Source organism: Anas acuta, chromosome 3 (assembly GCF_963932015.1).
Source record: "Anas acuta chromosome 3, bAnaAcu1.1, whole genome shotgun sequence".
Taxonomy (NCBI): domain Eukaryota; kingdom Metazoa; phylum Chordata; class Aves; order Anseriformes; family Anatidae; genus Anas; species Anas acuta.
In genome coordinates, this window is record NC_088981.1 from 13,951,362 (window position 1) to 13,979,348 (window position 27,987).

Sequence of the window (27,987 nt, forward strand, 5' to 3'; positions counted from 1 at the left end):
ATTCTTTGCTTTTAAACAGTGTATTTTAGCAACCTGCAATAACGAAAAATAAAACCGGGTTGTTATACGTGGCGGTGATAAATCAGAAGAGCCAATCTGAATTATGGTTCAGCAAAATAGAATTTATTCAAGCAAGCGACCAAGCAGATAAAACAGCGCTGGGCGGCCGGGGAGTCTCTGCTCACCCTTGCCAGAGTCCCCGTTTTCTGGGCTAGTCGTTCCAGGTTTACGTGGCACATCCTGGTTCCTGGTATCCTCTGCGACTGCTCATCCTGTTGCTAGGGGGTCGTCATGGGCCCCTCTGGTGGTCGTGGGGATGAAGGTTGTAGTCTTCTTCTGTGTTGTGGATTGTGGCCTTGCTGGTTGGAGCACGCGCAGTATGTGCCAAGGATTGTCTTTTCCTTAGTTGGACATTCAAGTTACTGCCTTTTATTTAACAGGATATTGGAGTTGGGGACTTTTCTGGCTATATAAACTTGCAATGGTTGAACCATCTTGTAAGATGAACCCCTTCAGTTTGATTGACAAATTCATTATGCAATATATATTACAACCCCCCTTTTGTTTTTTATTATTTTGTTCATCAAACCGAGTAATGGTTTTTCGGGCTAGGGAGAGGATGGGAGTTTCTCTATTAACAACCTTGTCATCCTCTAGGTGTTTATATTGTTTTCTTACCAACAGTAGGTGTGCTGCCTCCAATCTATTCTTTACTAATCCAATGACCTTATTCAGTATGCAGGGTCCAAAGGTCAAAATAAGCATTAACAGTACCAACGGCCCAGCTATTGGCGATAGCAAGGCAGTTAAGCAGGGAGAACTCCTAAACCAAGACTCATACCATCCTTGTTGAGCTTCTCTTCTATGCTTTCCTAGCCCTTCCCGAATGCTGCAGAATCCCCCTTGCTGTAGGAAAAGGATATCCATCCCCTTCCTGTTCTGTAACACTACCTCCGATAATGAAGTTAGAGACTTTTCCAATGCTGTTATCGACTTTTCTGTTCATTCCAAGTCCTCGTCTACTGCTGCTCTTAGGGAACTAAACCCTTGTTGCTGTTGGATGGGAGAAGTTATTCCAGTTCCTGCCCCCACCGCCCCGATGCCCAATAACGTGGTTATTGTAACCACTGTTACAGGTTCCCTTTTTATGATGTGATGTGTTTCAGTGTCCCAATAATCATAAACCACCCCTTCTGAATGGTATAATATCTGTGGAATAATAGTGACTGGAATGCAGTATTCTCAAGAGGCATTAAACACTTCAGGGGATACACATGGGTTAAGCCCTGTTTTAGAACATATCCATTGAGCTCCCTCTTGAGGAACGACCCACTTTTTGTTAGTTTCGTTGATAGTGGGTTGGAGGGAGCTACAAAGCATTTGCTTAGATTTTGGTACTTTGCAAGCTCCTGTACCAGAGAGGTGTTGCATGGTTATCCCGGTTTTCCTCTCTCCCCAAGAGCACTGGGAGGGTGAGGCGTCAGTGCTCACTAGTTTCATTCAGGGTATCATGAGTAGCTTGCATTGCTTTCCAGGGAGGGTTTTCCTCAGCTACACCTGTAGGAGGTGGTATGGTATTATCCATAACCGGGGTTACTGTGCTTGTCGCAACCGGGAGAGGTGGTATCTTTATCTCAGGTCCTTCCAGGACTTTATTAGTACCAACTCCCTGAGGGAGATTCTTTACTTTTTCCTTTTTTATAAATATTAAACCTCCTCTATCAGCCCCAGGTTCCCAGTATCTCACACCCCATGTTTGCCCTGTGAGCCAGGCAGGGTCGGTTGGATTCGTTACATTTACGTAGAGTTGTTCGCAATTTCCATAGGGCATCCGAATCCCTCCGCTCCAGTCTCGGCTTGGAGGTGTACACCCGTAGGGTCCGTATCCTACAGTTAGGAACTGGTCCTGCCCTGCTCCTGGACTCCAATCCGAAGCAATTGTTTCACAACCCCAATAAGCACAATAGTAGGAGTTGGGATAGTCGCAATATCCCCTTCCTGGGTTCGAGCTGGGGCAGAAGTAAAAACCCTTTTGGTTCAGACATGGACTTATGGGTGCTAGTTGACAAAGAGATGTGAGGAAACTTGGTGCACCTGCCGTAGTCACTTGCTTAATGATAGTTTGGTCATCCCACCTAATTAAACTCCACTTATAGAGCTGGTGGGGGCTCTCTTCTCCCTTTGTGACATCTAGCCAGATTATCAGGAATCCCATTACCCATACAAACCAAGTTAAGCCCGAGAAAAATGGAGGGGTCCTACCTTTACTACGGCTATCCCAGAGTTCTTGGTGGGCACTTTGTCTTTTACCCTTGTTGCTTCCTGTAGAAGGTGGGAGATGTTGGGGAGGTACTGGGGTAACCTGGCTTGGAACTGGCATTCCAAGGGGCCTCGTGGGCTGATTTCGGAGGTGGTTCACCAACCTCGATCCCCTCAGCATTACGTCTCTGCCTCCTCCGTCTACTCTTTTGCTTGGAGCAACGGGGTGTACCATCTCGGCAGCAGCCGTATTCTTCAGGGGAACCTCCTTCATCTTTAGCCTACCTTAATTAAGAGGCTTCACTCCCCTAGCTCCACACCTTATCCTGGCCACTGTCCTTCTACAGGCCACTTGAAGGATTTTCTGCCTTTGTTGGGCAGAGCTTGCTTACACGGAAGCGATGCTTCTCAGGACTTATAATACCACTCTCTGGATCCCTTTATGATTTTCCCGGTTGCCACCCCCACACGCAGTACCTGTCACAATCACCTCTAGGAAGATACCCGTAGGAGCAATGAACCCTCCACTTTTCTTTACAAACAAAAGGATATCAAATACAGAAGTCGGCACAAAAACAAATGCAAAAATTGGCACAGAAGATAGTTTCACCTATCAGTTTTTCTCTGGAACTTGATCTTCAGATTGTTGGGGTTTCTAAATGTCTCCCAATGAGATGCTTGGACGGGTCCCTTTATCCTACTAGCACGCGTCCATCCTCGTTCAACCGTTCGAACCGCGGTGCCTGTTGTGAGTAAAACGAGAAAGGATCCTTTCCAACGAGGGGTCAGGGAGGATTCTCTCCAAGCTTTAATCATTACCCTGTCCCCTGGCTTAATCTTGTATATTGCCATATCTAAGGGTGGCCTCTGTACTACTAATCCCTTCTTTATTAGCTCCTGTCTTCGCTTTATGAGCTCGATGATATACTCTTTTAACACCTTCTACCTTTGGGTGTTCAACTGGTATTTCTAAATCATAAGGCATCCCATGCAACATTTCAAAAGGGGAGATCACAGTATGGGTCCAAGGCTGTGTTCTCAGCCACAGGTGCCTGTACTCCCCAGTGGGTCTGCCTGTGGAATTCTTTCATTATTCTCCATGCCTTTAGGAATAACTTCCCTGCCATCGGGGAGCGCCCACCTCCCTTCTTTATCAATGATTCCCATTTTTTGCAGTTTTTCTGCCTCTTGGGCGGTAAAGCTCTTGCTACCTCCTGTTCTTGCTGTTTCTCTGACCTGTTCTGCTTCTTTTATTACCAGTAATGTGGTCCGTTTTGCCTCCTCATCAGCTAAGTTATTTCAAAAAGGTACCTAAATAGAGGTACCTCTTTGGTGACCTTTCATGTGTACAACCGCAATCTGTTTAGGTCCTCTCAAGGCCTTCAGGGTTTATTTTATCAGAGCCTCATGTATCAGACCCTTCCCCTGAGAATTTAACCCTTGTTCTTCCCAGATTTTCCCAAACGTGTGAACCACTCCAAATGCATAGCTAGAGTCAGTAAACACAGTCCCCAGCTTTCCTTTCAGCAGCTGTAAAGCCCTCAATACTGCATATAACTCACATGCCTGGGCCGACCTGGTTGCGTCCAAAGGACCAGATTCTTTTACCTCCGAGGTGTTCCCATCTGTTATGGCATAACCTGATTTTGGTTTCCCATTTATTACCCTTGATGATCCATCTACGAATAATTTCTCCCCATTCGGTAATTCCTCTTACTGTTTTACCCTTATGGGGATTTCAGGATTCCTAATGGTAACTTCAAAAGGGGTGATGTCTAATTTCCCTACCGACTCAGGAGTGTACTGCACCTCAGGATTGATTTTTGCCTCGTCCTCCGCAGTGAAGGCGCATAATTTAACCGCTATTTCCTAATAGATTACATTCTGCTTCAGGCACTAATAAAAAGGATCCTATTCCGATTCGAGAGGGGGCCTCTATTTCTACTCCCTTTATTACCAGGACCTTAAAAGGTTCTCCTTTTGCTCCTATTACTTGTAATTTCTCCGGGGAAGGTAAGCATCCCCAGGGCACTGTCTGGACAGTAGATTTTTCTGCCCCAGAATCCACGAGGAACTCCACTTCTTGGTGCTACCACAAACTGAGTTTTTAACAGAGCTTGCCTCACAGGAGTGGCAGGGTAGTCTTTCAAGCCACTTGGTGGGGGTCTCATCCTTCCTCTGATGTTCGCTAAATGGTTTGTTACTTATACTTCCCAACCTTGGGAAGTTCTGTAAAATCAACTTGCATCTTTTCAAACCGTCTCTTAGCTAGTCCCTGCCCTCTGGGTATTCTTTCTCTAACTTGTTATTTATTAACCTTTTGGCATGTTAAGCATTCTCCCACAATCTTCTTAGCAATTTCATAAATCCCAATACACATTACTGGACCACTTTAGGACTAAGTATTAGGTGGTCTCCTCTTATCCGTTTCCCACCCCACACCTGCATACAATAACGTACCACATTTTCTCTACTTTCACCTCGTCTGGATGGCCAATCCTCCCAGTGGGCAATCCTTACCCCCAAGGGATGATCTGGCGGTATATCGGGCAATCCTGCCTTGGGTCCCCCATGGGGTCCGAAGGCTTGCTGTCCATACTCACTTCGCCCCTCAGGAGCATCTCATTCAGGCACATTTTGGGAATCCCACCCCGGCCGAGCGGAACCACTTACCACACTTATTTCAGTCCTAAGCCTTCGTTCGGATCTTCGTGCACAAAAATTATGGGGCACTGCAGCGTTCTTTTGCTTGCTTGCCTGATTTAGGGTACAGGGCTCATCGGGGTGTCGTCCACCCGGTGGGCATCCGAAGCTGGGGGCGCCTCCCCTGAGCTTGGATCCCGGGCCAAGGTAACCCGTATCCGAGTCACGGCACCAAATGTGTTATTGGATTGGCTTGGCCTGCCTCCTTTCCACTTCCGAAAAACAATAGGAAAGAAAAAGCAGTAGGAAGTATTAAAACTAAAACTGATCGCCTGAGCGCTTTCTTGGGGGAGGCTGTGAGGGAGGGTCGGAGGGCGGGGCGGTAATGGCGGCACCACCGCCATGTCCCGCCCCTCAGGGGGCGTGAGGGGATAATGGCGGCGCGGGCGGCCGTGTGGAACGCCCGCTGGGCCTTGGTGTACTCGGTGGGCGGCTGGACGGCGCTGGGCGGCATGATGCACTACAGCTACAGCAGCGACGGGGCTGGGGACGGTACGGGGCCGGGAGGGCTCGCCTGAGGGGTTGGGGGTGCTGGATGTGGACCCCGGCCCCGGGGGGTGAAGCAGGGGGGGGGTCCGGGGGTGCTGCTGGCTCGCTGTGCCCCCCCCGAGCTAGGTCCTCCTCAGCAGGCTGCTGGGGGGAAATAACAGGACTGAAATGTTCACAGCAGTGAAACACTACAGTACTAAACTTTTTTTGTTTTTCTTTTATGCCTTAGAGAATGAAAATCATCCTCCAGTAGAAGACTCGGATTCGCGGGAAGTAGTCGTTACAGATACGCCTATAGGGATAAGAGTCACAACGGTAGCAACGTATAACAAGGACTTTGTGCCTCCTGCTACCCGGCTGCTCAGGCGTGTGAAGTCTTTCTTTGACCCTACTGACAGCCCTCCTTCTGAAAAGTGAGTAGTCTGGAAAACTGAACTCTGTGCTGCTGGGGGAGAGCTGCCTTGTCTGAGAAGGTCGTCCTGGAGCTTGGCATCGCACCGTCAGTCAAAAACTCTCTCTTGTCTTGTTGAAACAGCAGCTCCATCACTGAAATCACTTTGCAAGACTTGTCACCTTCTCGCCTGCTTAGATCAGTGCTGTATTTGCACTTGTGTTCAAGTTATTAAATGTGAATGATTCATCTAAGAGTGGTGTGTTAATAAGCCTGTGTGCTGCTTGGTGTCCTGCGCCCTGTAGTCTGACCATGTACCCGCTGCAGCTTTTTGTGATTTCCCAGCTCAGTGGTGGTGCTTGTTCTGTTACAAGCACAAAGAATGTTCTGAAAGACCAAGCAAGCTTTGTATTGTGTAACGTGGCTCCAGGGGTACTGCTTCCTATAGCAAACAGCACCCCTATACGAGAGACCTGCTGTCCCCTCGCAGGTCTTTGTGGGCACTGTGTTCAGGTACGGGGACCAAGTCTTGTGATTTGACCCTGTGTGCAGCTGCCCTCAGTCCCTATACTCATTACCTTTTTCTCTGAATTTGCTAACTTTCATTTCTATAGGGGGTTTCCTCTCCTCTTAGAGCTTCTGGGTCCCTTTAAAGGAGGTTGCCCCTGCCATGCTCTTGTTCATATAGGGGTATCCCTAATCCTTACACATGCTGCCTCCCACTGCTGTGACTGTAACTTTTGTTTCTATAAGGTTTCCCCCATATCCTTGTGGACATAGCCTACTTTCTTCAGGGACTTCTCCTGTATGCTGCCTCCCATCTGAAGGAAGCTGACCGCATTCCCTGCATATGCAGACCTTCCTTTCTGTAGGGACTGCCCCTGCCCTTGCAGACACCTTCCTGTTTCTACAGGGGCTTGCCCCTTTCCCTTTGGCCTTTTATAGGAGGATGCCCGCTTGCTGCTCGTCTTTACACAGCCTCCCCACAGACTGCAGATGCCACCTTGGTGTATAGAAAGCTGCTTCCCAGTCCCTCCCCCTCACCTTGTAGGGGGCTTTTATACACATTGCTGCCCCACCCCAAATTCCACAGGGGCTTTTATACCACATTGCCCCCAACTTACAGACACACTTTAACTACTGGCTCCCCTGTTCCTACGCCTACCACCTCCTCAAGAAGCCTTCAAGAAGAAGTTTCCTGGGCACCTACGGACACCGTATTCCTACAGAGGGAGTTCCTACAGAAGGCTGCTGGTACCTCCCAGCAGGTTCCTCGCCTAAAACCCTAAAACCCAGGGTTTGGGGGCTTCCCTTAGGGGTCTTCCCTCTCGGCACCACCCTCGGCGCCCCTCCAGGGCTGCCGCAGCACCTCCGCCCCGCCAGGGGACGCTGCCAGCCCCCCCCCGGGCCTCCCCTGCCCAGCTCCGCCGCCGCCGCCGCAGCCTCCCCGATCCGGGCCTCCGCTGCGCCACCATGAAGGCCATCGTCCAGCGGGTGGCACAGGCCAGTGTCACAGGTCAGTGGGCGACACCGGGACCGGCAGCGGGACACGGAGCGGGGGGCAGAGGAGGAGGCGCTCCGCCCGCCCCCGCCACGCTCCGCCCGCCCCCGCCTCCTCCTCCTCTCTCTCCCCCCCCCTCCGTGTCTCCCCTTCCACACCTCGCTCAGCCTTCGGGCTGTGTGGGGAGCCGTGGGGAAATGGGGTGAATTCGCGGATATAACTCACCTGGGGGGGGATTTTTGTGTTTGGGGGGAGTCCTGGTGCCTCTCGGTAGCGCTGCTGAGCCGGTTGTGGGCTGTGTGCGGTGCTCCTAAATGGTGAAGTGAGTGTGGTGAGTGGGTGCCTCACTGCTGAGACCCTGCATTTGGAGGACTTCTGTGATATCTTGCTGGAAGGGACCTCAAAGATCAGCATGTTCCAAGCCCCCTGCCACACACGGCGATGCCACCCACCACGTCAGGTTGCTCAAACCCTATCCAGCCCAGCCTTGAACACCTCCAGGGATGGGGCATCCACAATTTCTCTGGGCAACCTGTGCCAGTGCCTCACCACCCTCACAGTGAAGAATTATCCGTACATATCACCAAATCATTAAGGTTGGAAAAGACCTGGTCCAACCATCCCCCTACCACCAATGTCACCCACTAAACCATGTCCCCAAGCACCACGTCCAGCCTTTCCTTGAACACCCCCAGGGACGGTGATGCCACCACTTCCCTGGGCAACCCGTCCCAGTGCCTTACTCTTTAGTAAAAGTAAGACTGATAAAAAGGGTTCAGAATGATGTTTTCTGTGGTGGTTGTACAGCTGAAATTAATACTTACCTGTGCCACAAAATGAGACAATGCATTTAATCTTTGTTTTTCCTCTTCCCTAGTGGGTGGTGAGCAAATAAGTTCAATAGGACGAGGCCTCTGTGTGCTGCTGGGTATTTCGTTGGAAGATACACAAAGAGAACTGGAGCACATGTAAGTCATGTATTTCCTTTTGCCTTGCACTCTTTTATTTGTAAATTTGTGACTCTGAATCAGTAGTGCCTATGCTGCTAGTCAAGGAAATGAGGCACTCCTGTTGGGAAACACGGCTTTGCCAGTGTTAGTTCCTCTTGAGATTTTACCTGGAACGCAGTTTTTTTTTTAGTTGGTGTTTTCTTTTTATGTCCCATTGAGAAAGTAAGTTTTTCAACTCCTGTCTATGTGTTTTGTTTTTTTTTTTTTGTAAAGAAGAGGAAGAATCAATGTTTTCTTTTTTTTTTTTTTTTCTTTTTCTTCTTATCTCCCTTATTTGAATGTCCGACCTTTTTACTTTTAAGAGTTTTACCCTAGAGGACTCCATGCTTCAAGTATGGTATATATCAGAAACCTCAGACTTTTAGTTTGTGCATGACAAATTCTCCTATTCCAAAAGACTGGAAAATCCCATCAGTTATTTTTCTGTAAAGATGAATCAATTTTGGCAGCCTGGAGGCCTGGCTCTGCCATCCCTTCCATGGCTGCAAAATATTGCAATTCAGCCACCAAACACAAGAGAGAGTTCTCCAGGCGATTCTTCTGTCTCCTTCAGGTTTTTTATTATTCTGGGGCTGATCTCAGTTCCTATAAAGACAAAGAAGAAACAGTTAATTCAAGAAGAGGGAAGACAGTGAGGAGAATGTAAGTGAGGGTGAGAACAATGCTTAGCAGATGTGGAAGAGAAAGTACAATGTGAGGGTGCAAACTGAAGGTCGGAAGGTCTTAGGAAATTCATGGAAGATGGCAGAAAAGCTGAAGACACTTTAATCAAGACATGCTCCAGTGTCTTGTCTTTCTGTTTGTCTCTTCGGTGTGTGGCATTTAATATATTGTTTTTTCTCATTCCTGCCTTGGTGAATGACAGATGCTTTTGAATATTGCAAGTGGGTGATCACCAACGACCGTGCTCGCAACGCCAGGATGTTTGGATGGCTGACGCAGAAAAGGCAGGAAGCCGGCATCTGAAAAGAACAAATAACAAGAAATCAGCTTAACCAGGCTCTTCAAGTGCTATTAAAGGAAACTTTTGTAATCCTGTAGATGAAACAGCAAATACCTTTTTTCATTAAAACACAGCTGTGATGATAATTTAAACCTATGTGCCAGGCCTTGCAAAGCTTCTAACTGTGCTTCATTCAGAAGCTGTTTCTGTTTGCCTTTGACATACACAAATTGGCAGGGATATTTTTCTGTGACCGTGCCTTAGTGGTGGCAAAGCCTGAAGCTAGCCCATAATAAAGTTTCACCTTTACTTCATGCTACCTGCCTCACCTCTTGTGCAGGTAAAATGTCTGGCTGATAGCTGCGATTGAAATACTTTGCACTTGATGTGCTTTACTTGGCAGATGCTGCAGGTGTGGAGAAGCTAAGAGAAGAAACTAAAGACTGGAGAGTAGCATGCGTGCACTCTTGTAATCGAAGGCCAACCATTGATGGGGTTGTACATCTGCCTGCTGCTTTTTAGGATTCATTTGTGAAAGTCCCCTTGTCCTTGTCCTCTTTGAGTATTCAAACCAGTCTTTTCTGGCCCCCACATCCAAACATCAGCCCTAATGCAAATTTAAGTCACAAATCCCGGTCACCACTTTGCTGCCCCCTCTATTTCTGCACTGTTCTCAGCTTTTCTTTTGGTCCTGATGGAAAAGTGCTTTCCTTGCAGGGCTTGTGGCATCTGGTTTGGGATGCATGCTAGTGGGAGACCAAGCTGGAGGAGTGTGTGTGAATCATGTTTGGTAACAACCATAGTTCAGGATGATCTCATTTCATAATGAGTGTGATTTCCCAGTGCAGTAGGAGGAATAAATTGCCAAAGCTCTACTTGTTAAATAACGTTGTGACTTGTAAAATCAGATAGTAAAGAACAGGCTTTCTGACTTATTATCCCATCTTCATGTCACCCTGTGATGGATGTGCAGTCGTTCTGTCCTGATCTCGTTCTCTACAAAAAGACGGAAGATGTTAATTAATGGTCAGATAGTATTATGTCTGTGTGCAAGACTTTCTTTGTTATGGCTCTACCTAATGTGAGGACATTTCTGTGGTTTAGGAAGGAAAGGACAAAGGGATCTGTTATGTGGAGGCAGAATGAACGTGCATCTGCCATCCCTTTTACCTCTTCCTGTGTGGTACGTATTACTTGTACTCGTTGATGCTGCATGGGACAATTTAGAAATTTTGTAAATCTTTTTCTCCTTCTAGGGTTCGAAAGATCTTAAACTTGCGAGTGTTTGAAGATGAAAGTGGGAAACACTGGTCCAAAAGTGTGATGGATAAACAGTACGAAGTGTTGTGTGTGAGCCAGTTTACTCTCCAGTGCATCCTGAAAGGAAATAAACCCGACTACCACATGGCAATGCCCACAGAGCAGGCGGAGAGTTTTTATAACAACTTCCTAGAGCAGCTAAGAAAAGCCTACAAACCAGAGCTTATTAAAGGTAAGGGTGAAAGGTTGGTAAGGTCCTTGATGCGACCAGTAGACCTCATTTGTATGTTCTTCTGTGCTTGTTACCTTATTCTCTGAGTGTATGTGTTGCGAAGGAGCTGTCTTTATGCAGTGGTAGATGAGCAGTTTTACAGTGCATTTACAAGCAGCGTGATGGGGTGATCAGTCCAGCTTTCCTCTAGCCAAGCCATTTCTTGGTGTTCCTCTGGAACAGTTTGATGTTTAGATGCTCCTGTGTTGTTGTCAGATGTACAGCGTGAGCAGTGACTGACCACATAACCCAGGGAGGCTGCAGCCATGAGAATGAGCTCTGGGGTTGCTCAAAGGCTGGATGTCCTGGTGCCAGGCTCACCCAGGGCAAACATTTCTTCTGAGGGGTAGGGGGTTGGCCAGGCTGGAAGGCATTGCTGGCGTGTGATGGGCAGTGCATCTCAATCTGTCACTTTATTTTTGCGTTCTGGTAAGTGATAATGAAGACAGTGGGAGGTGTAATGTGCTGCTTGAAAACAGCGTTTGATGTAGACTCTCTTTCCTCATCTATATGCCGTTTATGCAACAGTTTTCTCTTTACCAGAAAATACCTGGCTTCCCTTTGCATTTGTGCTTTATCCACCTTTAATCTTTTCTGTTTGCTTTCCATCCATTTGCAGATTTAGACTTGAGTTTTTGATATGGTTGTCCAGAAGATGAGTGTAGAAGGACTTTTTTTTTTTAAATGGAGGTTATTATTAGACTGAAGCGGAAAAATTGAGATCATGATATGGTCAGCCTTACTTTCCTTATGAGGGAAAAGGGGAGAAAAGGCAGAAAACTAGGGGAAGGTTTAGAGGTTAACCTCAGTGTTGACTGTAGATGAAGGATAAGGTACCGTTACTATGAAGTGTTTTCCAAGGAGGTGCAGTGAAACATGTGCATAAAATGCTTGTCGTATGTCAACTTTCCAATAGCTTGATATATTCTTCCAGTCACCCTTTGCTGGTGATAAGGAGTGCACTTCTTACACCCCTTCCGTGCATTCCTTTTGGTCCGTAACAAAAAACGTCTGGTCTAACAAATTCAGAGTGTGTGCTTTTCTAATTTTTATCTTTTGTTGAATTGTGATTAAGTTAGGACCCATTCCTGTGCCTCTGAAACTGATAACAGAACTTCCTGGGAAGCCAATGGGAATAAAATTTGCTCTGGTAAGATTTGATTAAGTTGGGCCCCTTTGTCTGGGTAAAGTAAAAGCAGGTATGGGCTTGCTTCTTTCACTTAAACAAGGTCCATAAAGATTGATCATATCAACATCTTTACATATCAACATCTTTATCCTTGGGATTTGGAAAATGCTCTGTTTCTCAAGCATTTTGTGCATTCTGACAGCAACATTTTAACCTTCTCTTTTCAGTGAATAAGTTGTACTCCTGAAATGAATAGCCACTGCTGTTGAGTGCCCATATCTTGGCACTTGATTGCCAATGTTTTCTTCAAAGCCAGCCTTTGCTTCTGTTCTTTTTTTTCATGCTGAAAACATAGATTTGGAAATGCCAGAGTGGCTGCCTGTGCTACTGTGTCAGATAACACATGCATTTGAAACTGCTTTCAGCACTGGAACCACCTGTTAATTTATCATTTTGCTTTATTTCTGTTTTGTTCCAGCCTGCACTGGGCTGCATTCAAGCCTGTTAGTCTCTTACAATTGAAGTTTCTGTTGTGCCAATTGCTTTGCCAGTGTTTTTTGTTTGTCTGCTATTCATTTCTTTATCGATTTGTGGGTGCAAGCTTTCTGTAGCCTGGCAGTTTCTGGGATAGCAGGCTAAGCCATGCGGTTGCACCAGCAGAGTTTACAATTCCCCTGAGCTGAGGTGGGTTAAAAGATGGAGCCTTTGCATGCTGGCTGGCCACGTGCAAGCAGGACTGCTCGGGAGTAAATAGAGATTTTTGCAGTTGTGATGCCTGGGCTATGATTCAGTGCGACATGCAAACGTACTGAATTCTGCGCTGAAAAAGCTGTAACAAAACCAAAAACATAACAAAAACAGAGCCTGGGGTCTGTCCTGCGTGCCACTAGGTTACAAAGGGTAATGGGGATGCCCTGGGAAGGAGCGCTGATCAATGAGCTGATGGGCTATTAAAATAGGCTTAGTTTATCAGCGTGAGGCTCTGCCTGCTGTCTTCAAAATGTGACCTCAGATATTTCCCCTCCACACACGTGCAGTTGTAGTCACCAGGAGATTAGAGTTTGATTCTCTGGGTTGGTGCAGGTGGCTTTCCCTTTGATCTTGCAAATACGCTTAATGCCTTTTAGAAGAATCAATTCATTATTTAAAAGGGTATTTGTGTACCTGAGTTAAAGGCTCATGAATGTATTGCCGTATTGCTTAAGAGCCTTGTGTTTTCTACTCCTGCTGTTGTTTCCTTAGTCTCATCTGGCTGTCAGAAGTTCAGGTACTACACATGCTGGGGCAGGCGACTCCTCCATCTGGCCTGTGGTTTATCTGGAACTTGCCAACTGAGAGCTAAGAGTGACCAGTGGTCCCCAAAGAGAAGTGCAAACCATCCTCTCACACCCCGAGCAGGGGAACATTTGACAAACGGTATCTTGAAAGGAGAGAAGGGTGCATCAGAAATCAGTGCTACTCTTGATTCGGCACTTCTTGTTGTGGAATTAATTCTTAATTAATTCCTAAATACCTCAATTCACCGTGAGGAACAGAGCTGGTGAATGCAAGTCTGAGGACTCTGCACAAGCTAGTATCCGAAAACTAGGCCTACACAAGGCTTCTTCTGGTGGGTCAGGCCTTCCCTCTCTGTCCTGAACGTGGATTAATCTTCTGAGACAGTGAGGATTAGCGTGGCAAAGATCGTGAAACATCTCCCTGCCTTAATAGCAAGATCTGAGGCAATGTGGGAGGACTTTTCCACAACAAGGAGTTTAGTTCAGATTAAGGTCTGGTGCAGGATGAAAGCAGAATTATTCTGGCGGATCAATTCCCTTTGTGAGCGTTGTCACTTTGGAATAAAGTGCGCTTATCTGGAGCAAGGTTACTCACATGGGGTTAATTAGGAATAACTTTCCAAATAGACAAGCTTAGAAGTAACTTCTGAATAAAATCAGTGTGAAATTTCTAGGTCATGAGGCTGGAGATACGTCCAAAAATATTCTGAAAGTGTATTATATTTCATTTTCAAGTCTTTACATCGTAGGTTTGTCTTGTCTTTCGCAGCTCAGATGATAAAAATCCTCTTTGCCTCTGAAGAAGGCGTGTGCCAGAGTCTAAGGGCAAAGGAATTTGAAGAGATGGGTGGCCAGCAGAATAAACTTGTCACTTATAGGATCCTATTTTATTGCAGAGGAGGCTGCAAGGAGCTGACTCGATCAGTTAAGAAGTCTTAAAATTGCTTACTACTTTGAAGAGCGTTGTGGTAGAAAAAGCAGGAAAAGAAATAGTATTCGTGGGTAAGTTGCTAGTGTTTCCCATGGTCATTACAGGACCATGTGTGGGATAAATTTACCCAAAGTTACCAGGGTAACAAGTGACATGGTAGGAGGGTGGATTCTTTCAGCTCCTTTCTTTCTAACTGAAATATGAAATCAGTCCAGAGAGGCTTCATTTTGCCTTGGGACACAGAGATGGAAGAGACCAAATCCTCAGTTTCCTTGCAGTCCTGTGCAGAAGAGGGATTTGTCTCCGTCAGAGTATCAGAAATTGCATTAAAGGGCAGAACAATCAGCTCCTTCGCAGCCCTTCTGCCCAAGTACCACAGAGGTGTGCTCTGAGGTGAATGCAAAATGGAGCAATAACACACATGTTGGCTGTTTTAGGAGTCAGGCTTGTGTCTCAACTTTCAGGAAACCAAAACATAAAAATGATAAATGCCCTCTCAGAAAGCCTGTGTGAAGTGCCTGATACTGAAACTACTGCTGACATTAAGACAAGAGAAGGAAGGCAGGAACAAGTTTTTGACGCCAGCAGCCAGCACTGGGGGAGATACTGCTGTAGAAGCATCTCTTTCTAATGAAGAATTGGGTATTGATGGAAGAAGTGAATTTAGTTTTTAGCTTTCTCTTGTTCTTTCAGGCAAGACCAGACCCCCAAGCTGCAGAGAATAAGAACGGTATTACAGTGAGGCCACTTTTTGAAAAGAGCCATGCTAACTGGTGCACCGCTAGAACCCTTTAGTTTTGTTGTATAAAGAAGCTGCCAGCACAAAAGCCCAGAAGCATCCTACAAGGAAAGCACACACAGCACAGGGTCTGTAGTTCCTGAAACTACAGGACACATCAGTTTTTGGTAAGGAGGGGTGGCAGCTGCTTCTAGGAACAAGATCAACTTTGTAATATATAGTTTGCAATCAGTAGTTTGAAGATGGAGGCGAGTGGCGGCCCACAAGACATTTTGGAATAAGTGCAATAATTTTGGAGTACATGAAGAAATTCCCATTTGGATGGCTTTTTAAATTGCTTAAGAGAATGAGATTGCCACGACTGAAGCCTGCTCTGCCTTTCATACTGTGGTGTTTTCAAGGCGCTGAGAGGAATATCTGGAAGAGAGAGAAGCCACAGAGGAGGGCAGCATTTTCTGCTTTTAAGTACTGTTTCCATTAGCTCTTAATCTTAAACTCTCTGAGCAGTGCTTCACCTTGACCTGAGGTGAATTCTCCTTGGGTCAAAAGACTGGAAGTTTAAGTATGAGGAGAATGGGAGAGAGCTGTTACAAAGATGTCCCTCGAATGCAGTTCTGAGGCAGAGACAATTAAGGTAGAAAGTGCTGTGACCTGGGAGTGCTGTGAGGGTACAGGTAAACGTGATGGCTTCTCTACCACTTTCTCAGCCTTGAAGAAAGGTGCTGGGGAGGGTTTTGTTTGCTTGTTTTAGGTCCAAGCGTGCATGGGAAGTGTGAATGGCTGTCCTTTTTCATGAGTAAAGTACAGGAGAGGGAGGATATGGTTACAGAGAGCTATTTAAAAAGTATTCTTTTTAAAAAAAATAATCTTTCAAAAGCTATTCACCAAACTCCTACGAAGAATGGCCTAGGTTGGAGACAGAAGCATAGAAATTACTGTATCAGATTTGGATTGCCCTGCAAACTGATGTCCCAAAGTAGTGCTTCAGAATGGGCTTTTTTTTTTATTTTATTAAACCCTTTGCCCATATTTAAGATTTCTTCAAAACTTCAGCTTATTAGCTGGGCTGGATCCCTAGACTTAACTGTTACATCCTTTACAATTTTGTCTCCTGCCTATGAGAAGTGTCCTGCCTCACCTGAAGTGTGATTATCTGTGGACTTGTTCTGTTTTGTGGACATCTCTGTACTTTGCTGTGTGTTTGTTGTCTCTGAATATCAGAGCACAAAGCTGAGCGCATGTAGACTTTTTTCTTAGTAACTTTCTGCAGTTCTTTACTTGGCTGTCCTTTATTTACTTATCACTTATTTAAGTAGCACATTAGGGAAAGATTTTGGTACGTGTTACCCTTTCAGCCCTTCTGTCTCTTCCCTTTTCAGATGGCAAGTTTGGTGCCTACATGCAGGTACACATCCAGAACGACGGTCCTGTAACAATAGAGCTGGAGTCCCCGGCTGCCGCTGTCGACCCTAAACAGGTAAAAGAGTCTGGAAAGGGCAGATGTACGGGGCTGTGCCTCCTCTGTGAATTCATACATCTGCCTTTATGTGTACTTGGGAATACTGGCATGTAAGGCACTCTGTGGCAGCAGAGCTCTTTCTTCAGAGTTGGCGGGTTCATGCACACTGTTCTGTTTTTCCCTCTTGTGTTCTAACAGAGGTTGGAAAATACAGGGAATTATGCATCTCCTGGGAATTCTTCATAGCTCAAAAAACCCACCATACTTAAGGCATTTGGAGACTAATGGGAAAAGAACATGGGACAGTCTAAAGCATTGTCTCTTATACAGTAGTTTCTCCTTAAAATTATGAATGCTTACTATTGAAAGAGGTTGTCAACTGAAAAAAAAAGTCTACATCAAGAAATTAAACAACAAAAACAAACCAACTCACAGGCACCAGGAGAGGGTACACAAGAACAATAATATGGTGATTTAAAGCACTTCCTTTGCTTGCTCACCGTGTCTTTGAGCGTCATGTTGCACAAACAGGCTAGCTAAAAGCTGAAGTAATATCTTGTAGATAAACTCCCTTTGCATATCTCAAACCTATTAATTTTCTTAATTAAAGGTATTCATAACAGTAACTGATGAAAGCAGTGCTATACTGACAAATACTTTACCTTGAGCTATCTTAAAGATGAAAGTAGGCATTGAGTGGAAAACATCAGATGGAACAGAATCAAATTTATCCTAGTGCTAACGTAACAGCTTAATTGGTATTTTGGTATTTCTGACTATTTAGCTTCTCATAAACAGTTCCCCTAATTACAGAATTACAGAGCGGTTGAGGTTGGAAGGGACTTGTGTAGGTCACCTTCTCCAACTCCTTCAGTGTTTGGGCAAGGAAGAAGTTTTGCTAGTATGTGGGTGCTGTTGTTAGCTGGAGGTTAAGCAGTTCTGTCACCCTGCACAACAGCCAGGCCAGCCAGAGCAAGTGCATTTCTGTCAGAGGGTTGGCTATTGGATTCTGAAAAACCTCCAGGGATGGAGATGCCAGTGCTTAATGGGGTAATCTTTTCCAGGGCTTTACAGCTTGAATCTTAGGCTAAGTCTTTGTAACACTTCTGCAGTTTAAATCCATCCCAATTATCTTGTTTCCCATGGTCACAGATGTTTTTCATCCTGTTTGCTGTTGTTTATTTGTGTGTATGAAGAGAGGAATGCTGCCTGTACCAAGATAAATGTACCAAGATAGGAAAACCCATCTGATTCTGCTCTGGGATTATTCCACATTTTCCTACTTTTAATCTGAACTTTTGAGATTCAGTTTAGTCTTTCTGTTTAAATGACAGAAGGTCTCTATCAGCGATCTGTACTGCAATGCTGAGCAAAGGATCAGTTGCAGTAAAATCATTCAATTCTTCAGACTGGTGATGAGACCATACGTGATTAGCAGCAGGTGGACCAATCCTACTGATGTGGCATGTATGGCTAAAGCATTTGAGAAGAGAAAGCATTGGAATTAAAATTGTACAAGCTAACAAGCTGTAAACAGCATGCAGCTGTCTATTTTTGTTGCCTTAAATAGCTAGGGTATATTGTTTTGGAGTTTTTTTTTTTTTATCTTCAAATTCTGCTCTGCATCCTTTTGTGATGTTTTAGACCCTAAAAGAGCTACACAAACCTGTTCTCTGCCTGTCTGTACTCTCACAGCTGTAGCACAGAGTTCACAGCCCAGGCCATACATAATTAGGAGCAGCAGCAGCTCTGTCTTTGGATTAAGGGCTAGCAGATGTAAGCACTCACATTCCCCTGTGGAGGAATGGAGCTGCTGCTGATTTGCTGGGAAAATATAACTTGTCGAAATGTGGATGGCAGAGCAATGGTATGCCTTGATCTCCCATTTGAACTGTTCTACATTTCCTACATCATCTCTGAGGGTAGATCAAGTGTTTCTGAAAAGTCTTGCAGCGAGGGTAGATTGGGTATTTCTTGCGGTTACGATGCAGGAAACAAAAGGATTTTTTTTAATGATCTAGTAACAAATCACAGGCACTGCAGTTTCCAGCCTTAACCTATGAAGCAATTTTTGGGTTATAACTTTTTGGATTTGCATGCATCCATTTGGATAATTGCAGAGGTAGGCACCAAGACAAAAGATGTCTGTGCTGTCTCAGTTAAGTTTGTTGTGATCATTGCTGAGTTTAGGTTAGCAATGCCCAGAGTGCTTTGTATATTTATATCCTATGTTGGGGAAAGCTAAAGATGTAATTTATCTTGTTTCAAAGGATTTTGTAGCTAGTAGAAGCAGCCAGATGGAAAAAAAGTGGGAAGAAGTGTTAGGGGAAGTGATGTGGACACAAGTGGAGAAAAACAAACCACAAGTGTGAAGGTTTTTTGGTTCCCCCAAGAGGGTATTGCTTCAGCTTGTGTTTTTGTTTTGGGGAAGGATGGAGATTGTTTTAGTATTGTGTGATCAGTACCATTGTACTTATGCAGCTGGTGTCAAATATTTTGTGATCCTAATCTATGGTAAATGGCTGTATGGTGATGGCCTCCATCTGCAGGAAGAATAGATTTTCCCTGATTTTTCTTTTTAATCTAGTTTTATTTCCTACCCATGTTGACATATGCACCATATGAGAAGTAAAGTACAGTCCTCTCCTCAACTCTTTTAGCTGATGTTTTTCCTAGATGTTGTGTTGCCTCTCTGATACTTGCCTTCTTCCAGTTATGCTGAGCTTACTTATTAAACAAACCCGAAACCTAAGAGTTCATTTTCTTATACCAGAAGTTTTGGTGAGAAAAATGAACCAAAAAGAGCTCAGCTTGTTAACAGTATCACTGGTGATAAAGAATGGGGAGGAGAACAAGTGGAGATATCCCCACACAGGGATAAACTGCTCTGCTAAGGAATTTTTCCAAGCCCCTGGGAGGACAGTTAGACCAGGCTAACTGATGAATGGCAGGTACCACTTCTCTTGCCTCAAGCTGAAGTTACAGATACTGTAACTTGATTGTATGCTGCTTACGTTTCTTTTAGGAACAAAATGAAGTATGCAATTCCGTGCGTGAGCTGCTCATTGGCCTAAAGGATCCTGTCCTCTTCTTAAGGAAAAAAAGCTGATAATGCTTTGATCATAAGACTAAGGTACAGATATGTGGAAAGGAAAATGAAGAAGTTAGATGATGTGCTGCCTTCTTAGCAGGCTGTGAGACAGTCCTTGTGCCACAGCCTTTCAGTGGCTTTATTTTTGCAGTAAAGCTCTAATAATCATTTTATCTCTGTGCTATCGTCACTTAGTGATATTAGTACTAAACTGCTTTATTTGTAGTGACCCTATGATAGTTTGAAGGATTTGTCTCTTGGAAATGTAGCCTATCCTTAAAGTTGTTGTAATCCCTCCCCTCTTCTCCTCTTCATTTTTTACTTTGAGGTTTGAAATTGTAGCAGCTTGGACACAAGTACTGAAATCTAAAACATACATCTGCAAATCATCTTGTGGTTCCAGAAACATGAGTACTGCCACTGATTTTCTGGCAGACTGCTGACAGAACAATTCCGCCAATGGTGTCATTCACTTTTTCCTGGTGTTATTGATGGTTAAATAAAGGAAAAGCTGTCTGGAGAGCAGAAATCAATCTCTGTGTACACACTGATCACAGAAAATCAGGAACGCTGGATGTATTTGTTTGTTCAAGGAAGACTGACAGAGAGGAGATTTAGGATGTGGGAAATTAACTTGAGCAAAACAAACAACCCAGAGAATTATTAGTTTTTTCAAGTAGGGGACTTCTTGTGCTAGTTTGCATGTTCATCCTACAGCAAATTGGTTTCAAAAGTAATGTATCATAGTATTACAGCTGATGGAATGGCAGACATTTCTGAATAGTGAAACGTTTCAAAGAGCAGCCTAGCTTTCCACTATAATTACTTCATTTTCATTTTTTTTTTTCATGCCTGTGATGTACTATTAAATTGCATCAAGCTAGGATGTGCCAAAGAAACTGTCAAACCAAATGTAAATTCTGACCTTTTTCCAAAACTGTTACTCGGTATTTCAGACAATCTGTTGGGAAGGAAGCAGTGTCCACAGGTTCAAAATGTCTTGTTTATCAGCAGTGTCCCAGCAGTGTCGAATATCTGTATTGCAACGGCAGATAAGAAAAGTTAGTTTCTGTGGACTGAAGACTTGTATTTTTGTGTATTGTCACGAGGAAGATGGTCTTGGACACTTGAGATATTTCAAGATCTTTCTGACTTCTTCCATGCTTAGGAAATTCAGCAGCAGGCTCAGACCAGATACTGATTCCCCAGGGAGGCGAAGCACAGATTTTGATTGACTGCTAGTAGTTTCTGAACAACTGATCTGTTTGTGGGTTGTGATTCTTGCCAAAGTCGTAACATGGAGCCATGCCGGGGTACTGTGGCTTTAGATAAAATGATCAGCATTTGCAGGTTTACATCTGAAATTATTTTGTGTGATTTTTCAGGCTTTGTTACTCCTGTTTGGTCTGTACGTAAGGCTGTCTAAAGGGCTTGAGGGGTCCTGATTCTAATCCTGTGCCCATATTTTTGTCTGTGGTATGTTAACATGTTGTAGCTCAACGCAGAGGACGTCTGGTCTTGTGTTATAAATGTGAACGTTTCAGTGCTTGTGCAGACATAACCGCACTACACACAGTATCACAGAATTGCTTAGGTTAGCAGAGACCATTTTGATCATAAAGTCCAACCATCAACCTAACCCTACCCACTCCAGCGCTAAACCATGTCCCTAAGTGCCACATCCACGTGTCTCTTAAATATCCCCAGGGGTGGTGGTGACTCCACTACCTCCCTGTGCAGCCTGTTCCAGTGCCTGCCCATTTTCCCTGAAGAAATTCTTCCCGATATCCCATCTAAACCTTCCCTGACGCAACTGAAGGAGCTGGCAGCAGTGCTCACCAAGCGACTTTCAATAATTTATCATTAAATTACTGTAGAATTAAATTATTATAGAATATTTTGTCTGCTTCTTCATCCTGATGAGGTTGTCTATAACGTGCTCCTACCACATTATTTCCCTTACCGAAAGGTGCTCAACCCTTCCATCACCATAACTAAGCTCCACGCCATCAAGACCCTTCCTCACGTAGAGGCCTACCTCTTCTCACAGAATCACAGAATTTCTAGGTTGGAAGAGACCTCAAGATCATCGAGTCCAACCTCTAACCTAACACTAACAGTCCCCACTAAACCATATCCCTAAGATATGGTTTAGTGGGGACTCCCACTAACCACTCTCCTCTTCTTCCCTGCCTGTCTCTCCTCAATGCCTGTAGCCACCCATCTCAGCTCACCTCACACACCTCACTGAGGCCTGTGGCATCATAGCTCTGAGACAGGGCTAAAATTCCATCTCCCCTTTCTTGTTTGTGAAGAGGCCTTTAAATTGGGCCCTACAGAAGCTGACTACTGCTCTTAATGTGCTCTCACTGACCTCAGCTCCTTTTCTTCTCTCCGGGCAGCCACTGCTGATGCTGACCAGCGTTCCCTGTGCCCAGCAGCTGTAGTTTAAAGCCCTCTTTGCCTGTAACTAAAGATGCTTTTTCTCTCCTCAGACAGACAGACCCCATCCGACCCCAGAAGAGCAGGCTTCTCCCCGTACCTTTCAGAAGAGGGTCACCCACTACTATCACCCGTCACACTGGTAGTTACTCAGGGAGCAGATCGGGCTGGTTTAGTCTGCCCCACCATCTCCTCTGGTGTGACCTGTCCTTCATCCTCAGCACGCAGAGCAGTGGAGCAGTTCTGCCAGGGCACCTCAGGCCTGGGGGATGTCTCTTCCTCTTGCTGGTCCTTGCCATTTTAAGCTTCCATTCTTCTGCGTTACTGGCCTCCTTCCCTTCTTTGTGTGCTGGTGGGGCCAGCAGGGTTTGGCTGTGGTGTGCTTGGCTCCAGCTGTCTGCCTCCTCCTCAGCCTTCTCACTCTGCTGACCACTCAGCTTTGCACCATCAGCACACACAGTGCTTTTGCTGCATGACAGCGCTGCGTCTGCTGTAAGAGGGCCACGCTTTGAATGCTGAGGAGCCTTCCAAGGGGTCTCAGCCTTAATTTAGGATTTTAGATGTAGAGTTAGGTGCTTCCCATGCAGGTGCACCATCTCCGCAGCTAGCCAGCAAGCATCGTGGTGCAGTAGACACAAACAGCTCATGATAGGTCTAAAGATGAGATGATAACTGTCAACACACTCTGTACTTACATGAAAAGCATTAATGATACGTTTCATTGAGCTGGAATTGTGTATCTGAAGAGTTACTTGCTGTAATACTAAAAAATGAGCCATCATGATTTTTTTTTCAGCTTGCAGGCAGGTCTTTTGTGGCAGAGCATGCTTCTGTAATGTCCTTTTCAATCAACCAAGCGCTTTATAAGCAAGGACATGAAAAACTTAAGAGATATGTAATTCTTTTATTGCCTGCATAATGAAAATCAGTCTATTTTGTGAGTACAGAGAAATACATATTTCATCTCTGTGCCCGAACTTTGGTTTATAGACTGGTCACGGTACATGCACAGACTGCAGAGCGTGTATGTGAGTGTGTATGGCCATAGGTACACACAAATCTTTATTTATTTCAGTGTTACTTGAGTTTTAGATGGATGAAACAGTTCATTTACAAACTTTAATTTATTATAATTTACAATAAATTTTTAATTTTTGTTTATAATAAAACATGGATTAAAATTATCCTCTTCCCTCATATAAATGAACTTGTCATTTTTCTTTGAGCTGGGTGAGTACTGCTGTCAGATCATGCCAACATGGGCATTGTTCTATAAATTCAGGGTTATTCCTGGTGTTGTTTCTTCTTCATCTATTAAAGATGTGAGGAAGAGGTTTAGTTAGGTTGTCATGCTTACAGTCTTGGGCATGCTACAGAGCTAGGTGTGAAGATGGATCTGGATTTTTCTCTGGTTATTCTGTTTGCCATCAGTGCTTCTCCACTACACCATTCTCAAACTAATTAACGACAGAACCAGTGGTAATTTATGAGATCCTTCGTGATAAATTTATGTCATAACTTTAGAAATTGTTGCTTACTTTTTACTCTAGAATATGAATACTACAGAGATTTCAAAAGAGAATTTGATCCCTTTGTACTTAAGACTAAATGTACATAAATAAATTTATAAGCCCAAGATATATAACTATGTATACTTCAGAAGTCTTAGCATGCTACTTGCCCTCAAGACCACCTTGGAAACTGGCCAGTATAAGCACGTTTGAAATGCTAATATGGCATGCTAGTATATATCGAGCCATTTCTGCCTCCGTGTAAATTATATATGAACAAATATATCTTCTTTACGTGGATCCTGTATTCCATAATGCAAGGTTCACAGTGTGAACACACCACTATTTCCCATGTTTGGGAAATCTGGGGTTGGCTTTATTGGGTTAGCTCCTCAAAGGAAAAGGTAATTCAATTTAAACTATTGTGTCTATGTGATTTAGGCTTTTTTTTTTTTTCTTTCAAGTAATGAGAAGGAGAACGCTAGTTAGAGAGGAGTGGATTTCCTGTTTCATGGAGTTATGTTACAGAACTATGTGCTACCCAGACACTTTTTCTGCACCATTATTGCTGCAAAAGGGTCACCACTAAAAGCCAAGATGCTACAGCAAAAGAAAGGGGTACCAGCTGCAGCAGCTGTTTAGGTTACAGGTTTGTTGCAAAAAGTTTGCCTGGTTTGGCTTTGCATTGCGCGTACTTTGTAGTTACCAACTGTTAGGTTGAAGGCCAGGGAGGAATGATGTACACACATCAATGATAAATGATGTCGGTATTTAAAGGTGTACAAATAAATATTTTGCAACCTAGGAACTGTGCTTTCTGCAGCCTGCAGCTAATATACCGTGCCTTCCCACTTCAATACATTTTTGTTCTCTGAAGGTCTCCAAAAACCTGGTTTTAGCAGCAGAATGAGCCCAGTGCCATTTGTATAAATAAAAACCAACTGCATAGACATCATGCAAGTACTGTTAATCAGTGCTTAGCACCTTTGATAGTAAGGGCTCTCAAACATTTGTTTCTCTTCTTGCAGATGCACTCACTTTCTCAGTCACTTTTAACATTCACGTGCTGTTTATGTAGGCTTGTTGGCAGAATAGTAATGTGCATTTATCAGACACGTGAGTTAGAATATTGCCTATATTGTGCCCTGGGTGCTTGTTACATATCTGCATGTGCCAAGGACTGGATCATGCTGAATAGATGCATTGTACTCTGTTTCAGCTGAGTAGCCCATGTGTGCAGGTATGTAAGGATGGTGTGTATGTGCCATGAGGTACAAGGGGATGCTGTGCATCCTCCCCAGACTCTGCATTCTGCCCTCAAAGCTCATAGTGGCTTGCAGATTTACATCTTCACATGCATCTTCCACAAGCCTGTCTAATTCATAATCAACACACTTAATCTCACTTACTCAATTGTATGAAGATTTCACCTCAGAAAAGATCTGTTGGCCATGAAATCACAACTTATGAGTAGCATGCTTTATCCTTGGGGAATCATCATGGAAGCACTTGAGAAAATCAAAAAATTACAGAAATTGACCAAGCTGATGGACTGCACGCAGTGTCCATAGTGATTTAAGTAACTATCAGTTTGTAGCATCCCCAAAACTTACTGCAACCTGCTTCTGAAAAATGGGAAAGAGATGTAACAGTGACAGCTAAGTGCAGCTTAGTTTGTCTTTTCTAGAAGCATTGATAATATCTCTGTGGAGAGGTGGCAAGGTGGTGTTAGCTGAAGGCTTTGTCCAAGCTGATTTGAAATGGTTATTCTATGTCCTATGCGATGCTAAAGTTCATCTCTTTTCTCTCTCTCTTTTTTTTTTTTTCCTAGTAGAAATAAATGTATTGTATGAATGGATGCCTGAACTTGTTAGAAACCTGCAGACTGTGACACTGCTACTTAAGACCCAAAGCAGAACAGGAGGTTGGTGGAATCCAGCCACCCCTTCTGGTCCTTGTGTTTTATTTGTGTCTACATTGACAGAGTGCATTGAGCAAGCAGGAAAGGAACTCAGAGGAAAAGCAGAGGATAGTCCTTTGAATATGCGCACTTCTCATTTACACTAGGGGTCATGGTCACGCTAGTGTATAATTCACTGTCCTCTTCCAAATACCTGAAAATCTAAGCCTTTTTTTTCTTTTGTTTCTCAATGATGTATGTATAGCTATTATGAATCTGAGTTACTGGTGTGCTACAAATGCTCACATTTACAATTTTTTAGAAATACTGTCTTCTGAAATGACTTTATTCCATAAAGTGTTTTCTCACTTTCCTTGCTTTGTAAATAGCTGACAAAACTTGAAAAGCAACAGCAAAGAAAAGAGAAGACCAGAACCAAGGTACCCTCTGAATCAAGTAGAGAAAGAAATGCCCCCCGTAACAAGGACGACCCCAGCGCAAGCAGTGGAGCAGAAGGAGATGTGTCTTCGGAAAGAGAGCCTTAGCTCCTCCAAAGCAGGCCTCAGGTATGGCTTTTACACTGCTGTAAAGTTGTGTCCTCCTGCTTGGCAGTCTCTAACCCTGGGCACTTCACTGAAGCAGTACCTGGAGTCTACAGAGAGTTACATTAGATGTGTTGAATGGTGAAATTCTGGTAATCTTGCTGGTGGGTAACCTTTATGATCTGCAGCTGGCAGAGCAGAATGCCAGAATGTAGAAGTGGGTGAAAACCTCTCCCTAGCTGTGTGTTTGGCTGGAGGTGTGTGTCTTGAATCTGGCCCAGCCACGACTGTTTTCAGGCTGAGACTGAAGTTCCAAAATGTTGGTCTTAGAGCACAGCAGTGACTTAACTGAGAATCCTGCTTTGTGCTCTTCAGTGCTGAGAGATACACGGTCATGTTTCTTTGCCTGTTTCAAAATCATCCCTAGCAATGGAAGTGGAAAAGATTCTGGAAATTGGAGACAGACTAGAACTGGAAGCTACAGTTCCCCTCCCCTCCCCTCAGTGTATCCTCTTGTTTTAATATTGGTGATGAGTAGGCACATTGGGAAGGAGGATGTTGTCTTAGAAACTAAAATGAGAACATACAGTATTTCAACAACTGTTGGCCTTACTGCCATGCTACAGGAACACAAGCTTTCCCCCACAGTTTCTGGGTTCTGTGTTGATACAAGAGCATTTTAGAGGGCAGGAGTTTGCATGCTTTATGAGTGCTTTAATCAGCCTGACCTTTCTAACAGCATTTGAAAATCTAGGTTGCTGAACATTTCTAAAATGTTGCAACCTAGCATTAAATTTCATGCCGTGACAGGAAGTCAAGATACTTCTGTCCATGTGAGTTGAAGGAACCCTGTACTTTTCTACTCTACCTACAGTAATGTTTCTGTTTGTTTGCCTTCCAGAGTTTCTCATATAAAAGCTACACTGGATTCTTGAGGAGAGACCTTACAGACATTCACCTCAGCACCACTCTTTGAGGACTTTGGATAGGAATGGAAAATGGAAAAACAGAACCAAGACAATAGAAACCTATATCATTCTGTATCGAAACAACCAAAGCAATGCTATCAGATTCAGTTGTTAATGTGTAGTATCAGTAGTAAAAAGGACTTGTAACATTTTTGTGTATGTGTTTTCACATGACTGCTGAATAAAGGATGACTGTAGGCAGATTGTAGCAGAACATTCACTGTCAGTACATAAATTCCATTTCAAAAATAAATCAGGGTTTTTCCTTAAACTTACACTTGAATTCTGAAAGTTATCCAAGCAAGCTTGTACTTTGATTCTCATTCTCTGATGTCATGTGCTACCTGTTTCCATGGCAGCCTGTAGGTCTGTGTGTATTTTGGTATATTGTCCAGCTGCTCTGTAACACCAAGTTAGGCAGTCTAGTCTTTCTGCATGGGTTAAGTTATTAAAAGGAAAGATCAGCCACTAGTTGTTTATCATGTGAAACACATCTGTCTTGTAAACTTTTTTAAAACCAGAAAAGACTTTATTAAACAAATGATGCTAGCTGAGTGCCTGTTGGTGTTTGTTGCATAGCCACATCCATAGCCACGTGCGTGACAATGAGGGTGACACAGAGCAAAAGTGACAGCCAAGAAACACCTCCCAGTGTAACTCATCTGCCTCTCCTTTGGAAACTTAGAAGTCGGGTTTCTGCCCTGAAATATCTACCCTTTCCAACACGGTAATTCCTTTAGATACTTTATGGTGGTCATCAACGTGCATCAGCAACTGCTCCTCATACTGCATCGTGTTGACATTTATGTCAGACAGGTTTGGGAAGGAGTCAGGAAGCAGCAGGCTGCAGAACTGCTCTCCTCTGGTTGTTAAAGCCACGGGAGATTCAGGCAGGCTGAGGCAGGGGAGATGGAAGAGTGCAAACAGTTGCATCTTTGACTTTCAGAGGTTGCAGTACCTTTTATGAAGTGTATTCTCCCGGTCTGCCTTGGTTCTATGGTCTTCACTAGCCACTGCCATGGCCACCATCAAAGCTTTGTGTGATTTTAAGGGCAACTCACTGGTGATGGTTGTTCTTAATCCAGACACATATCATACTGATATTGCTGCACAGTGTGCAACCACTCTGACACGGCTATTTAAAATGCACAAACCTCAAGGTTCTGCAAGC

General features: G+C 44.3%; 2 protein-coding genes and 1 long non-coding RNA gene across 4 annotated transcripts; 2 read left to right on the forward strand and 1 right to left on the reverse strand.

Moving 5' to 3' along the window:
* Positions 1-101: 101 nt before the first annotated feature.
* LOC137853443 (uncharacterized) lies at positions 102-5,270 on the reverse strand. Its single transcript, XR_011094501.1, has 2 exons — positions 4,933-5,270; positions 102-3,002 (listed from the first exon to the last, which is right to left on the reverse strand). It is a non-coding gene; the product is annotated as an uncharacterized lncRNA (long non-coding RNA).
* A 26-nt stretch (positions 5,271-5,296) lies between these two features.
* On the forward strand, positions 5,297-6,096 carry SMIM26 (small integral membrane protein 26). The gene is made up of 2 exons (XM_068675780.1): positions 5,297-5,454; positions 5,681-6,096. Exons 1-2 carry the CDS (start codon positions 5,337-5,339, stop codon positions 5,866-5,868), a joined length of 306 nt encoding a protein of 101 aa, XP_068531881.1. The 5' UTR covers positions 5,297-5,336; the 3' UTR covers positions 5,869-6,096.
* Positions 6,097-6,902: 806 nt separating this feature from the next.
* DTD1 (D-aminoacyl-tRNA deacylase 1) lies at positions 6,903-27,365 on the forward strand. 2 transcript variants are annotated; one of them, XM_068675778.1, is made up of 6 exons: positions 6,903-7,358; positions 8,221-8,311; positions 10,553-10,788; positions 16,283-16,380; positions 19,388-19,495; positions 25,696-25,835. In XM_068675778.1, exons 1-5 carry the CDS (start codon positions 7,316-7,318, stop codon positions 19,469-19,471), a joined length of 552 nt encoding a protein of 183 aa, XP_068531879.1. In that variant the 5' UTR covers positions 6,903-7,315; the 3' UTR covers positions 19,472-19,495; positions 25,696-25,835. The 2 variants fall into 2 exon arrangements, with proteins under 2 accessions (XP_068531879.1, XP_068531877.1); XM_068675776.1 differs by lacking the exon at positions 19,388-19,495 and adding an exon at positions 26,750-27,365 and having other exon boundaries at positions 6,985-7,358; positions 25,696-25,872.
* The last annotated feature ends 622 nt before the right edge of the window (positions 27,366-27,987 follow it).